Source organism: Helianthus annuus, chromosome 15 (genome assembly GCF_002127325.2).
Source record: "Helianthus annuus cultivar XRQ/B chromosome 15, HanXRQr2.0-SUNRISE, whole genome shotgun sequence".
NCBI lineage: Eukaryota > Viridiplantae > Streptophyta > Magnoliopsida > Asterales > Asteraceae > Helianthus > Helianthus annuus.
Window position 1 is genome coordinate 56670464 of NC_035447.2, and position 16470 is coordinate 56686933.

Here is a 16470-nt window from a genome sequence, read left to right on the forward strand (position 1 = left end):
TTAACTAATATTACAGGCATGTTTGGCTAAGTTTTTTGAAACAACTTATTGATTTATTGGTTTTTTTGAAAAGTCAGTATGTAGTGACTTATTGACGTATTGGCTTTTTCCCCTCATATACACCCTTATTAGCCAAACATGCCCTACGTCCTTTGGTGTAACAATTAAAAAATGTGGCTTACTTTCGCTCAAATCTAGAGTTGGGTTGTTTCTTCCAAATTTACAAAACTAGGGGGTTATATTTAAACATTTAGACCTAATTTCATGAGGTTTATCATCTTCCCCAATTTTCCACAACTCAACGACGCTCCACTTTCCGGCGCCGGCGACGGCGAAACCACTCCCATCTTTTATAAGGTAGATCCCATCACTCCAATTACATCTGCACAATGTATTTCAGTATTATATTCTGCATGATCACACACATTTTTTATATTTTAGCACTAGCAACTGAACCGTGGTCTTGATGGATTTTAGTTATTGTCCAAAAGAACGATCAAAGATTTTGTTCTTTTAATAGTTTTGACATCGATGATTGATTCGGTTTTGTTAGGGATGTTGTAAGGAGAGTGTTTTTTATCTGAAAATCTTGCTTTAAAATAATGTCTTGTACGTGTTCGATGAAATGCGTGAGAGAACATTATTGTCATAACACTTCAGATTGCTTCTTTGTTAGTTTATAATTTTCGAAATTTTTATATCCAATGTAACATTTAATGACATGGGTGGTGTTATAGATTTAGTTTTATTGGCTTTGTGACTCTTTGGATCTCCATGATATTGTTTTATCTTAATTTATACAGGGCATGGGTATGATCATTGATCCATATGGGTGCTCATGTTGTTTGTTGCTTATTGCTATAGAAATTTGGTTGATTGATGGTATGGTCCAGATTTAGGACAGAAGATTAGAGAGAATTTAAAAGATATTAGGAGCTTAATTCAATATTTTCATTAATGCCTACAAACAAAGTATATATATAGCCATACAAAAACAACTATCCACTATGATTTACCAACCCACTGGCCACTTCTCTTCTACTAACCAACTAAAACTCACTGACCCACTAGATAGCAATCAGAGTAGGTGATGGATATGGAAAGTAGAAATCAAATAAACTACGGGCGAAAAGACATACAGAAAACACCACGCAATCAATCCGTAGGGCAGTCTAACATGTGTTTGGGATACAGAAATCACCACCTAAACTTGTGATTAGATTCCAAAGATCACCATTCAAGTTGGCAAACTTGAACTAGCAATGGAGAATTAACTTCAACTCACAATCAATCAAAAGAGATAAAAGTAAAACAAAAATTGATCAGTTTAGTGTTTTGCTTATGCTTGATAAGATTTAGGGAGTTGTAATGGAATTGGTTTATTTATATGTTAATTTAGGTACAAAAGGTTGAAGCTTCTTCCATCATAAAAGGTTTTGATATAAAGAAAGATGAGTTTGTTTCAGCAATGGGCTTTCATAGTAAAAGAAGCACTAGACAAAAGCTTTCTAGTCGCCAAATTCTTCTGTAGTGTTCATGTCGCCAATACCTACCTCTGCTCTACCGCTTTGGTAAAAACCAATCTTTACATCTTTTTATATATTCTTGATTAAAATGCCATTTTCGTCCCCGAGGTTTGGCTAGTTTTGCGACTTTCGTCCAAAGGTTTGTGTTTTCCGCATCTGGATCCAAAAGGTTTGAAACCTTGCCATTTTCATCCGGCTCGTTAACTCCATCCATTTTTCTCCGTTAAGTTAGGGGTATTTCCGAATTTTTTTTTTGTTAACTTAAAAGGGCAATTCGCTCTTTTTCATTTTATGTACAAAGACCGAATTGCCCTTTAAGTTAACGGAAAAGACGAAAATACCCCTGACTTAACGAAGAAAAATGGATGGAGTTAACGAGCCGGATGAAAATGGCAAGATTTCAAACTCTTTGGATCCAGATATGAAAAACCGTACCTTTGGACGAAATTTGCAAAATTGGCCAAACCTCAGGGACTAAAATGGCATTTTACTCTATATTCTTTTTGTCGAAGTTTCCCCTTTAGTAGGGTCTAACAATCAGCTACCTGCAGGTTCAAGGTCCTAGTATGCTCCCTACCTTTAGCCTTACTAACGAGCTAGTCTTGCTTGAGAGAATCTCAACCCGAAACGGTAAAGCGGGTACCGGTGATGTGGTCATACTCCAGTCGCCTGAAAATCCAAGGAAGTTTGTCACCAAAAGAATTATTGGAATGGAAGGTGACAAAATTACCTACATTGTGGATCCCAAAAATAGTGATAGCACCGAGACTGTTATTGTATGATTGATCTACAGTTTAATTTATTTATTTTTTATTATTTTGAGTGTGGGTTTGTGTGATTAACATTTTGTTATTGATGGGTTAGTATTGTATATATGTAGGTTCCAAAGGGACATGTATGGGTTCAGGGAGATAATATTTATAATTCTTATGATTCGTGGAATTTCGGGCCTGTTCCTTATGGGCTACTTCAAGGCAAGGTCTTTTGGAGGGTAAGCATTACTAAACCTTAATTTAATTTTCAAAACCTTTGCCAATTTATGTATTGTTTAATTTTCAATAGTCTTCTATGCTAAATCAACTATGCTACGGGAAAGTAGTAGTTATTTATATACCTAAGGTAGAAATCATGAAGTTTCAGTAGATAATAATGTGTATAAATGTTTACAGATATGGCCTACAAGTGCATTTGGATCAATTGGGAGGAGACCAGAAACTGTTGACCCTGCCCTTAAGGTACATTTTTAGTGTTTACCGACGCGCATGAGGTCTTTTTGCTGACCCCGCCGATTTCTAAGGCTTGTTTGTTGAATCTGGCGATGTAGACATATAGTTTGTATTTGTTGAAATTGAGGTCGTATTTGTTTTGATCGCAGGTCTTAGAGCAGGCAAACCAGTCATGACTATATTGGCTGTGTTGCATTTGGCTGGCAGGACAATCCTTTTGAGGGATTAAATTTCTTATATTTTTGGAGTAATAATTGAAACATCACTTGTTTACCTTTGAGGCAATGTATAATACCACATAGCAAGTTTGAAAATAATACTAGTTTTAGACTATTTGGAACTTTTTTTTTTTTTTTGTAATTCCCCATGATTGCCCTAGTGAAGTCATGTTTTGCTGCTTATTCATGTGATATGGATGTGTGTGTTCTTTTATTATTTTCTTTTGACTTTTGTTTGCGTGCTCAATAAGGGTGAACGGGGTGGAAGCGGTAAAGAGTGCGCGGTGAACCCCTTTACCGCGGGGGAACACCGCCGCCGACCCTTTATACCGTGCGGCAAACTTCAAATGTGGGGACTCTTCATCGCACACAAATATAACCGTTGGACATGAAAGATGACCGTTGGGGGTGCTTTTTAACGGCTATATTGCGGTTTGATTTTGATTTAAAAAAAACAATTAAATACCTTATAAATATTACATTTCTTTTTTTCACCCAATTCACAAACTCTCAAAGCATCCTATGGATAGACAAAACAAGGGCGATGACGAGAAAAAAAGTTTCGGGTTCCGCTTCGAAGGCGAGGGGGCGCGGCTCGCAAAGTAGACGAGGCGGATCGAGTGTGTACCAACCCAACTTTCCACCACCATTTTTTTTTACAAACATGTTTTTACAACACCCAACTCAAACTCAACTATCCACCACGATTTTTTTCATTACCACAAGGCCCCACGATGGTTACAGCAGGTGTGTACGAGTATCCTGCGGAAGCCCAAAACGTTTTTGACCCGTTTGCTTATCGGAGTCCATCGACTCAATCTTCAAGAGATAATGTTGAACACATGCTTCCAATTACCATGTAGTTTCTAAATTTTTTATGGTTTTATTTTTTAGTAGGTTTAAGTTTATGTAATGTTTTGTTTTTTTTTTTATTTAGTTAATGTAATTTTAGTTAGTTTATTTTAATGTAATGTTTTTTTTTTAATTTAATGTAATGTTTTTTTAATCTAATGTACGTTTATTTTGTTAAAATTATGTTTTATTTATTAATTAAGTAGTTAAAAAAAAGAAAAAAAAAATTAGTTTACCTCATGGCATGAGTGGAAACCACCCCTTATTTTTTTTGGGCAAGATTGGTGTATAAGAGGGCAATTGACATGACATATCATGATTGGGTGAGTGGAAATTTCCCCCATCTCACGAGGGGTGCATCCACTTCACCCTAAGACCATGCGTAGTGGTTAGCTCAATAATGCCCCCACCATGGGGCGTTTTCTGCCATGTGGCAGTCCAGTCAGCATGGGACATTATTGGGCGTTATTGCAAAAGTGCAGTAGTGAGAATAATGCCCAATAACGCCCCTTCCAATCATATCACAATTATTTTTTTTAATTAAAAACTTAAAATAGTTCATTAAATAAAAAAAATACAATACTAGAAAAAAAACCGGAAAAAAGTATTTTTGAAACTTTAGGGACTGATTTAATATTTTTGAAACTTGAAATATTAAAGGTTTTGAAGTTTAATTTTTTTTTAAATACAATCAAACTTTAGGGACTAAATGTGCAAAATCACTTTCTTCTTCCTTGAGTTGCAACCTGCAACTTTCTTCTTCCTTTTGTAATTAAAACTTCAAAAAAAAAACCTTTGCTAAAATCACACAAATATTATACACACACAAATATTATACACACACATGGCAAGGTTTTATTGGGCAAACAAATGAACTTCCGGCGTTTTTCAAATCACGCCAATCGAATTTTTTTCCCCAAAATCGCCCGATAACGCCGGTATGTAATGGGATAGGGGCGTGATTCGGCGTTTTTTTTAATTAAAAAAAAACGCTCCACTACACATGGTCTAACAACAAACAATTAACAACCCAAAAGAAATAATGACAATAACAATTTTTTATTAGAGTGCTGTTAAATGGGCTGGGGAGAATAATGTGTCAAACAAGTCCAGGTTAATAAAACGAATACATTTTTTATACGGAAACTAATTACATAACTTTAAAATTACACCAATCCGATCAAACACGTGTCAAACAAGTTCAGGTTAAAACGAATACATTTTTTGTACGGAAACTAATTACATAACTTCAAAATTATACCAATCCGACCAAACGAGCGATTTCTATTTAGATCTATATTTAAACCACAAAAAACTGACAATCTTCACATCTTTAATGATTTCCTCTATCTTGACTTTCTTAGACCATTTGGTGTGGAGGGCCATGAAATGGGGCGTTATGCGACATGTGACACCCTGATGCGTGTGTAGTGTAATATTATTTTGATGAGTATTTAAGCCCCTTTTTTACACTTTTAGCCAAGTTTTAAATTTATAAAACACGATATTCACTAACACTAAACACACATATGGGCAAGTGCACCCATCGTGGACGTAGTATAGTGTTGGTAAGATACCGAGGTCGTCCAAGGACACAAGAGCTTTTAGTACCGGTTTATCCTCAACGTCTAATCAAATCAAAAAGTGAGAAAAATGTTTTAAACTAAGAAAAATAAAAACTAACTAAATGCTGAAAAATAAAAATAAAATAAAAATAGATAGACAAGATGAATCACTTGGATCCGACAAGTGTATTAGTATAACCTTTGATTATTTTCGCACTTTTGAACTTGTTTAAGAGATTATCTTAGTTATTGTAGTAGGCCCCTCTTTTGAAGGCGACGTTACCCTCAACCCAGTAGTTTGAGTCAGCAAGGATACAATCCTAAAGGGTCGGATTATTGAAAGATAATGAATTAAGTTATTAATGCAAATTGTGGTAGGCCCCGCTTTTGGCGGTGACGTTACCCTTGGCTAAGTAGTCTGAGTCAGCAGGGATACAGTCCTAAATAGCCGGGTTATAGTATTAATAGTAGTTAACTTATGAGGGGGTCAAAGAGTATGGATCCCCGCCATCCAATACCTATGGGCATTGAAGGAGATCCTACTAAAATTGACCCAGGTCCCAAGCAGGACCTCTAAACGCTGAACAAGGGCAAGACCCTTACCAAACCGTTCCCTTAACCCCCGACCAGGTAGCCAACATACCTCCATATAGACCGTGGAGATATGAATGGTGAAAATCTTTTATTTTATATAGACAGTAAAATAATGCCAAGACACCACGGACAAACGATAAGGAAAGATCACCTTCAACATAAGTAACTAGTTATTAAAGTCATTAATACAAAACCAAATAAAAAGTGCAAAAGATTAAAAATAAAAAGTATTATACTAAACACTTGTCTTCACCAAGTGATGTAAGAGACTTAGGCAAACATGGCCTTGATTGTCAAGAACTCTTACTATCAATCTTGGATCCCGAGACGACTCACACACTCTATGATAGACAATGGATGATGGTGGTGGATGATGGTGTTATGGTGGTGGTGGGTGGTGGATGAAGTGTGAGAGAGGTGGTGTGCCAAGGGATGAGAGAGAATGAAACCAAGCTCCTCTATTTATAGGCTGAACAGAAGGCTGGACACGGCCCCGTGTCCGCTGGACACGGCCCCGTGCCCGTCTGACATTCTCTCTCTTCATTAATTGTAATTCGCAATTACAATTAATGCGCCTGCTGTACTTTCACCACGCCCCCGTGCCCGCTGGACACGGCCCCGTGGTGGGCAATGGAAGCTTCTACTGGTTTGTCTTTTCTGCTGCTTCCTGGGCACGCCCCCGTGTTCGCTGGACACGGGGCGTGTTCAGACTCTGTTTTCTCTACTTTGCCTTGGGAGCTGCCGTTGAGGGTCCGGGCAGTCTACTTTTGTTCCTTTTCTTGTATTTATGGTAGACTTAGTTGTCTTTTTGCTTCTTTTGTGATTTTGAGCTCATTTCATCCTGAAAATACAAAAGGAAGACAAAAACACTCTTTTTCCAACATTAGTACTTAAAAAGGGTTAGTTTTATGCCTTAATTGATGTGATTTATATGTTGCATTTTACACACATCACACCCACGTCAGTACGCCTTAGAAAAGTAGCGTGGTACAAAAAGGAAGATGTGGAATGTAGAGGTGCACAAAAAATCCGGAACCGGAACCGTACCTGCGAAAAAAACCTGGAACCGGGTATTTTTATAATCGGGTATTTAGGAACTGAACCCGTAACTGACCCTACCGGATTTCCATGCCCACATCGTGTGGTCTTATTAGTAAAATGTTTCTTGTTTCTTGTCTTCCATATCCTCCCTCCAACAAGCTATTAGCTTGGCGTGGACTGGCTTTCATGCCAGATTTCTATGCCCACACCGTGTGGTCTTATTAGTAAAATGTTTCTTGTTTCTGGTCTTCCATATCCTCCCTCCAACAAGCTATGATAACAAACTCTTGAAAAGTAACATTTTTGCCACCATTCAAACCAATGAACTTCCAAAAGACCTCTCAAAGAAAATGTGAATATCCCAGGAACGTTGCACCACAAACTAATGATATGGCACACCACCGTAGCCACAAGACAAGCAAAAAAAAATTATTTGTCTTCAGAATGTGTACCAAGGGTCTTGAGAAAGTTGTCAATTGAAATAGAAGAACAACTAATATGACTATCAAAACATATATAAAAGATTGGTGCTTAGGGCTGGCAATTTTACACGAATACACGACACGAACCTACAAGAAGTTAACAGGTATCGTGTATTGCCTTATGTCACACCCCAACCGATGGCGGAATCATCGGGGCGCGACACTGAGCGAAACAGATTGTCCAAAGAAATTCCATAACAACTATTATTACCAAATAGTTTTAAATATCACGTCCCATACCATGACCCATAAGATAAATCTAGTTATTACAGACATAGATATTCTTTAAACAAAACATGTTCCGACAACTCAGATTTAACATATAAATATATATTGTCTTGGTTTCTAGACTCTTCCTAGCCTCGATTTCATCACCACATGTCTAAGCATCCTAGCAACTTAAGCACCTGTCACATACGTTAAAATAAAGTCAATACATAAAATGTAAAGTTGAGCATACAAGTTTGATAATAGCATATAGAGTTTCGAATAGTTTACGCATAACCAGCACGTACACAGATGGCAATGATGCATGTAAATTATCGACATGGACCTATCAATACCAGTGACTGCGGGTTGACTGTCCGAGACAGTTCGCAATACATGATCACCACCGTAAATCATGCAAGTAGATTGTCCTTAACAACCCCCGTGTGAACGGGTGCTGAGTCCAAACTATAGTACTATGTTGCTAAGGCAGGTAGACAGCTTTCCACGTGTAAACATAATAACAAGCATACATTTAATCACGTAATACATGCAATCGGTTAGCGTTCGATTAGTTTGTACAGTGTGTTCGTTTGTAATTTTGATAGGTAACGTATGTAACACCCAAAAGTGCTAAAGCAAAAAGGGTTCGAGTATACTCACAGTGATTGATTATGGATTGAAGGGAACGCTGAGAGTAGGATTAGCCTGAATAGTTCGATAGCATAACGATAAGTAACGCAGAAAAGTAAACAAGTATGGATGGATCGAACGGGCTGGTCGATCGAACGGCAGGTTCGATCGAACGGCCTGTTCGATCGGCTGGTATATCCGATTGGATAGTCCTGTTCGATCGGCCGGCTGGCTCGATCGGCTGGACCATTCGAGTGGATTGTTTCTTCCTCTAGTGTGTTTGTGTTAGGGGATTTGAACTTTGGAAGTTTTTGCTGCAGTATTTGAGAACACTGAAGTGTTCCTGCCTTTTCAAGTCGTTTGATCGAATGGTTCGTTCGATCGGCTAGCTTACTCGATCGGCTAGCTCGCTCGATCGGCTAGGAGCTTCATGTTAGTCCCCAACTGAATGTCACTCGATCGGACAGTCTGTTCGATCGACTGACATTCTCTACTACGAACAAGTGGTGAAAATGATTAAGTGTTGAAGCATAGTATCTCATGATCCGAACAGTAATGTTTACTCATCGAGTGACCCATTCGATTGAACATTACTTCGTCAATACTATTCTTCAAAGTTTGGGAATGTGGGACCATGTGCTAGCCGATCGGCTGGCCCGGTCGATCGGCTGGCATGTCCGATCGGCTGGGCTGTTCGACAGCCTAGCCGTTCGGCCAGCATTTCTGACCTGGTCGGCCTTTCGTCTAACACTTGGTTGTTCGTTTATTTGTTATTCTTTCAAGGTATCTTGACAACGTGTTGAACTATGATAACCTTCGTTCCCACCTGTTCCCCTGGCTCGAACGGGAATCACCCAATCCGGCCGGTTGAACGGTTTGGAATGTCGGTTTAGAGTTTAACCGATATCGGTGAACCTTGTTCATAGAGCCCGAATCTTGAACCTTCTAAACCTTTTGAATGATTGGTTAGCCGGTTCAAGCTCCGTTCCTACCGGTTTGAAAGCATTGAGTGTAAAAGAGTTGAAAGAAAGTTGAGATTCCTTCTTTCAATCCCTCACAACTTAAAAATGTTTAGATCTATGAAGGATCCTAACTTGTTTATGTGGAAATCGGTTAGATCTAAGCTATTCATGGTTGGATGGTGTCAAAGTTTGAAGTTCATCAAGAACACCATGATGACATCACCCAAGAACACTTAGATCTTGGTGATTTCACGGTTAGAATTCAAGTTTTGAAAGATAGAAAGGTGTAGAATCGAGTAATGATCAAGAACGTACAAGATTTAGAGTGAAAACTTACCGGAGTTGAGAGAAATCTGAGAAAAGGTGGAGAAGATAGCTGGTTCGGTCAGAGCTTTCCAAAAGTGGAAAGTATGACAATGACAGCCCTATTTATAGGCTTCCAAAAGAGGAAAGTGTCAGCTGATCGGCTGGGAGATCCGATCAAGTGGGCTGCTCGATCGGCTGGCAAGGTGCTAGCCGATCGGCTGGCCTGTTCGATCAGGATGCTTCCAGTCCGATCCGCCACGCGCTTCGAGTATTTTGCGACAATTTTCGACGTTTCGATTCCGACGTATGATGTTATGATTTCGATAGAGTTCCTAGTCAAATTACTTTTAATCCCAACCACTATATCTAACATACAATCTTCGTTAAGTCACGTTTTGATGTCGGTTTCGAATTGAGTTTGATTGCCTTTCGAGTTTCGATTCGGTTTTCGATTGATTTGCTTGAATTCCACACCAAACATGAAGTAAGCACGCACAAGTAACACATAAGGCGCACACACACACGTATAACAATACCACAATTCGCATGATTCGAGTCTCGAGTTCAATTGATTGTTAGATCGGTCTGATTACTGATTAGATTAACTTTATCGCATTGTTACTTCCTATCATTCCCAGTCGTAGATCGGTTCGCATTAAAACATATTTCGATTACTTCGATTCTTGCCGATTACAACACTTACTCCACATAATACAACTAAAACACAAAATCGACTATCTACAGTCAAAGAAAGTCAAAGTTGACTTGGACTTTGACTTTGACTTTGACATTCGAAAACACGGGGTATTACAGCCTCCCCTTGTTTAGGGAATTTTGTCCCGAAATTAGGTTCGAAGGCCACACAACACCGTGATTTACCAATTTGATGCTTCAGATCTATTTATTTAAACAGCTGCGGGTACTTGGCCTTCATGTCGCTTTCGAGTTCCCAAGTGAACTCCGCGCCTCGTTTGCCTTCCCACCGGACCTTCACGATTGGGATGCGAGAGCGCCTGAGTTGCTTGGTTTGGCGATCCATGATTTCGACAGCCTTTTCCACGAAGTGTAACGTTTCGTTGACCTGAAGATCGTCGAGTGGTACAATTAGATCATGGTCAGCAAGGCATTTTCGGAGGTTAGAGACATGGAAGGTCGGATAGACGTTACTGAGTTCCTCCGGTAATTCGAGTCTGTAGGCGACTTTTCCGATTCTTTCCAGAATCCTAAAAGGTCCAACATATCGAGGCGCGAGTTTCCCTTTCTTGCCGAATCGGACTACACCCTTCCAAGGTGATACCTTTAGGAGTACGTAGTCACCAACTTCGAATTCAAGGGGCTTGCGTCTTTTATCGGCGTAACTCTTCTGTCTGTTCCGAGCTTTTACCAAATTGTCTCTTATCTGGTGGATTTTGTCAGTCGTTTCTTGTAGAATCTCGGGACCGGTTAGTTGCGAGTGACCGATCTCGTGCCACACAATAGGCGATCGACATCTTCTACCATATAGAGCCTCGAAAGGTGCCATTTGAATGCTGGCATGATAGCTGTTATTGTATGACAACTCCACCAATGGCAGGTGTTTGTTCCAACTTCCACCAAAATCTATAACACACGCTCGGAGCATGTCTTCAAGAGTACGGATCGTTCTTTCAGTCTGTCCGTCGGTTTGAGGGTGGAATGCAGTACTCAGATTAAGCGACGTACCAAGGGCCGCTTGAAACGTTTCCCACAATCGCGAAGTGAACCGAGCGTCTCGATCTGAAATAATGTCACGAGGCGTACCATGATTACGAATGATCTTGTCGGTGTAGATTTGAGCTAGTCGTTCCACCTTGTAGTCTTCTCGTATCGGCAAAAAGTGGGCTGATTTCGTTAGACGATCAACTATGACCCAAATACTGTCGTGACCTGATGGCGTGGGCGGGAGTTTCGTTATGAAATCCATAGCTATACTCTCCCACTTCCATATGGGTATCGGCGGTTGTTCGAGTAAGCCAGAAGGTCTTTGATGTTCAGCCATGACTCTTGCACAAGTTAAACAACTTCCAACGTACAGAGCGATATCCCTTTTCATACCCGGCCACCAGTACTTATAACGAAGGTCCTGATACATCTTATCTGCACCGGGATGAATAGAATACCGGGATTTGTGGGCTTCGTTCATGATAATCTTTCGCAAATCGGTCCGCTTAGGGATCCAGATTCGGTCCAGATAATAGAATATCCCATCGGGTTTGCTTACTAACTGAGCTCCATCGTGATAGATCCTTTCTCTCTTCAATGTACGCTCATTAAAGCAAGCATGTTGGGCTTCTCGGATGAGGGTTTCGAGGTTGTGCTGCGCTTGGATATTTCGAGTACTGAGCACGTAACTCTTTCTGCTGAGAGCGTCAGCAACCACATTCGCCTTGCCTGGGTGATAACGAATCTCATAGTCGTAATCATTGAGGAGTTCTACCCATCGGCGTTGACGCATATTAAGCTCTCTCTGATTAAAGATGTGTTGTAAACTCCTGTGATCAGTGTAGATTGTACACTTAGTGCCATACAGGTAGTGTCGCCAAATCTTCAATGCAAAGACAACCGCGCCTAGCTCGAGGTCATGGGTTGTATAGTTCTTCTCGTGGATCTTGAGCTGACGAGATGCGTAGGCTATAACCTTGTCTCGCTGCATGAGAACACAGCCGAGACCAAGGTTAGAAGTATCACAGTAGACAATGAAGTTGTCGCTTCCGTCGAGCAGTGTAAGAATCGGTGCGTTGCACAGCATATGCTTAAGGGTTTGAAAGGCAGTCTCTTGTGCGTTTCCCCACACAAAAGGCTTGTCCTTATGGGTAAGAGCAGTAAGCGGCACAGCGATCTTGGAGAATCCTTCAATGAATCGTCGATAATAGCCCGCTAGTCTGAGAAAAGAATGAACTTCTGACGGGTTCTTAGGCGTAATCTAGCTTTTGACGGCTTCAATCTTCGCAGGATCGACATGGATACCCCGACTATTCACTATGTGACCCAGAAACTGAACCTCCTCCAACCAGAATTCGCACTTGGAGAACTTGGCATAGAGTTGGTTCCCCTGAAGTAACTCGAGAACCAAACGTAAATGTTGCGCGTGTTCGGCTTTCGATTTGGAATAGATTAAGACATCGTCGATGAACACGATGACGAAACGGTCAAGATAAGGCTTACACACACGATTCATAAGATCCATGAAAACCGCGGGTGCGTTGGTTAATCCGAAGGGCATGACAACAAATTCGTAATGGCCATAACGGGTTCGAAAAGCAGTTTTAGGAATGTCTTCCTTCTGAATCCGTAGCTGATGATATCCTGAACGTAGATCGATCTTAGAGAAGCATGTTGCACCTTGGAGCTGGTCAAACAAATCGTCAATTCAGGGCAAAGGGTACCGGTTCTTGATGGTTAGCTTATTCAATTCCCGATAGTCGATGCACATCCGGAACGATCCATCCTTCTTTTTGACAAAAAGGACTGGCGCGCCCCACGGAGAGGTGCTTGGGCGAATAAAGCTTTTTTCGAGTAGTTCCTGGAGTTGATTCGAGAGTTCCCGCATTTCGGATGGTGCGAGTCGATAAGGGGCTTTGGCAATGGGGTTAGCTCCAGGAATGAGGTCGATACGAAAGTCGATATCACGACTTGGTGGTAGTCCGGGAAGATCATCAGGGAACACCTGAGGAAATTCACGAACCACTGGAACATCTTTGACTTCAACTTTCTTTTTCTTTCCCTTCTCCACTACTACGATGTTGGCCAAAAAGGCTCGGTATTCCTTGCGGAGGTACTTGCTGGCTTGAATACACGACATAAGCTTGAGACCTTTCGATGTTGTCTCACTGTATACACATAGGAGATCACCATTTGCGAGCGAGAATCGGATCATCTTTTCAAAGCACACGACTTCAGCATGGTTTTCACGAAGAAAGTCCATGCCTATTATGACATCAAAACTTCCGAGTTGCATCGGAATAAGGTAGATCGGAAAGATGTGATTGTTGAGTTCGAGGGTACAATCACGGAGTACTGAGTTAATGGCAATAGTCCTTCCTGTAGCAACTTCGACTTCGAATGACGAGGATAGATAAGAGCGCTTACGACCAAGGAGCTTCTCGAATTCAAATGACACAAAGCAGTTATCGGCTCCAGTATCAAACAAACATGATGCATAAATACCATTCACAAGGAATGTACCATTAACCACGTTGTTATCCGCCTGGGCCTGACGGGCATTGAGGTTGAAAGTTCGGGCATGGGCTGCTTGCTGCTGCTGCTGAGGCTGCTGTTGTTGTTGTTGCTGTTGGGGCTCTTGCTTGACTACCCTGTTCGGGCATCTGTTGGCAAAGTGGTTAGGGTCACCACATGCAAAGCAGACTCTAGCATTGACTGTTGGTGTTGGAGCTGCTGGTTGGCCTTGAGGAGCAGGGAGTAGAGCTTGGTTGACAGTAGCTTGAGCTGGGGCTTGGCGAGGACCATAACGGCAGTTCACAGTGAAATGACCGTAGAGGTTGCAGTGAGCGCAAAAACGACAAGCTAGACCCACTGGATGATGATACGAACATGTCGGGCAGAGTGGGTGAGGGCCTGTGTATGTACGCTTTGCTGGCGGTGCATTGATCACTGTAGCTGAACGCTGGTGCTGCAGCTGTTGAGTTGGTACAGATTGCAGAAGAGCAGCGTTTGTTGCGGCAGCACAGCTCTTGTTGCTGGAGCTGTTGTTGTTGTGGTTCTTCTTCTTCCTTCTTGAGGACTTGGAGGATTGAGCAGATGAGTCGGTGGGTGCTGCAGTGGCTTGATGCAGGGACTTGGTTTGCTTATCCCAGAAACCTGACTTGACTCGCTTATCGTTGATCTCAGGGGCGAGTAGGTAGGTTTCCTCGATCGTTGCTGGCTTAGCTGCGTGAACAAAATCGGCTACACAGTCGGGTAGAGCTCGGATGTACTTCTTGATGGCTTGATCTGAGGTGTTGACTTGGTCAGGACAGATGATACTAAGCTGCTTGAAGCGAGCATTGAGAGCAGCGTTGTCTCCATCCTTCTGCTTGATTTCCCAGAACTCGTCCTCCAGCTTTTGGCGTTCATGAGGAGGGCAGAATTCTTCGATCATGATCGCTTTCAACTCCTTCCATGATAGCCCGTAAGCTGCATCATTTCCGCGCTTGTTTCGTTCGGCCGTCCACCAGTCTAAAGCACGGGACTGGAAGACGCCTGTAGCATTGAGAGTACAGAGATGTTTAGGACATCCGCTCTGGCGCAGAGTGACTTCGACCGAGTCGAACCAGTGAAACATGGTTGTCGGACCATCTTCGCCAGTAAACTCTTTTGGTCCGCATGCTTTGAATTGCTTGAAGCTGAAAGCAGCCTTTCTTGAATCTTTAGAGATCTCAGTTCGGGATTCTTCTGACGACTTGCTAGCGTTTTCATACACCTCACTCACAGCTTTCGCCACGGTTTTGGAGATGATAGCAGCGAGACGTCGGTCTCTCTTTTCTTGGCGAGTCAGACGTTGACGTGATCCAGACGACGACATGGTCTGCAACAGACATCGTCACAGGACTCATCACAACGAAATCGAATCTCACCTCACACGTCTAGACTACTAAAGCTTAGAATCACGTCGAGACACGTATCATATAAACATATAAGCACATAACCACATAACCACAGATACACATAAGCACAGAAGCACCTAGAACACAGAAGCACAGGAGCACAAAACACAGACACTCGTAAATTACCTAGGCATTAATCACTGAGGTAGTCAGAAAACAGAAACCTATCCCTCAAAGTTCGCGTGTCGTTCGAATATCATATCGAATAGCATCCTAGTCGTACAACATAGTATAGTATAAGATCATTCTAGAGTTTGCGATAACTGGATGTCGAATTGAGATAGAATAGCAATTTGCGAGTCGTGTGTGTTGATAGCAGAAATCGAGTAATATCCAAAACATAAGCATAAAACAAGAAACACCCTAAACACATAAAAGTCAACAAGTCATCAGAGTACACAGTTACGGTTCTCAGAATCGAAATACATAAAATCGAGAGATAGACTGTCTGCGGCTACTAGACGTCGACTACCCAAGGCAACTCGACTATTCACAGTAGACTTGTCGTCACTTTCGACTCTAGAGGTCGTGTCTCTGCCTCGATTCTTGGGCATTCCACGCGCGTTCCCTAGGTCATACTTGTGAGTTCAGGTCGTTGGAGTCCATCGAAGCCTTGGTGAGGTAAATGGAATCCAGAACAAACTGCCAAGGTCAGGGTTTCACCCCTTGGCTTAGCAATTTCTTCCTTGTTTTTAATAAAATAAGGAGGTTACTCGTCAAAATATGGATTTCACTCCTGATTTGGCATAACCTCCTTGGTTTGTTGGTGAAAACAATGAGATAAGCATGAATAAACGAATAAAATCAGCATAAGTCAGGCAGTTTGGTCAGGAGTTTGCGGCTTTCACACCTATTCCCAACTAGACCTACCGACTTTTATTTGAAAATTCGAGTGCAGTGATGGGGAAGGATTGCAGAATAAGCACATAAACTGGGTCTGATGGTTCCTAACTATAGTCTAGGTCTCTAAGACAGTGACCCGGACTAGGTCGTGTCTGCCTAATTCCCTATAGTTATGGCTCTGATACCAATCTGTCACACCCCAACCGATGGCGGAATCATCGGGGCGCGGCACTGAGCGAAACAGATTGTTCAAAGAAATTCCATAACAACTATTATTACCAAATAGTTTTAAATATCACGTCCCATACCATGACCCATAAGATAAATCTAGTTATTACAGACATAGATATTCTTTAAACAAAACATGTTCCGACAACTCAGATTTAACATATAA

The 16470-nt window shown here is 41.4% G+C and overlaps 1 protein-coding gene across 2 annotated transcripts; it reads left to right on the forward strand.

Moving 5' to 3' along the window:
• The first annotated feature begins 209 nt into the window (after positions 1–209).
• LOC110876955 (mitochondrial inner membrane protease subunit 1) lies at positions 210–3085 on the forward strand. 2 transcript variants are annotated; one of them, XM_022125115.2, is made up of 6 exons: positions 210–357; positions 1400–1571; positions 2078–2302; positions 2407–2517; positions 2696–2761; positions 2902–3085. In XM_022125115.2, the coding sequence occupies exons 2-6, from the start codon at positions 1452–1454 to the stop codon at positions 2926–2928; spliced, it is 549 nt and encodes a 182-aa protein (XP_021980807.1). In that variant the 5' UTR covers positions 210–357; positions 1400–1451; the 3' UTR covers positions 2929–3085. The 2 variants fall into 2 exon arrangements, with proteins under 2 accessions (XP_021980807.1, XP_035840492.1); XM_035984599.1 differs by having other exon boundaries at positions 2696–2760; positions 2898–3085.
• The last annotated feature ends 13385 nt before the right edge of the window (positions 3086–16470 follow it).

What these genes read in the sequence shown, in the direction of transcription:
- LOC110876955 (XM_035984599.1), top strand. Translation starts at nt 1,452, where the DNA reads ATGAGTTTGTTTCAGCAATGGGCTTTCATAGTAAAAGAAGCACTAGAC. An exon ending in ATAGCACCGAGACTGTTATT is followed by an intron (nt 2,303 to 2,406) that starts GTATGATTGATC and finishes GTATATATGTAG; the next exon opens with GTTCCAAAGGGACATGTATG. An exon ending in AAGGCAAGGTCTTTTGGAGG is followed by an intron (nt 2,518 to 2,695) that starts GTAAGCATTACT and finishes AAATGTTTACAG; the next exon opens with ATATGGCCTACAAGTGCATT.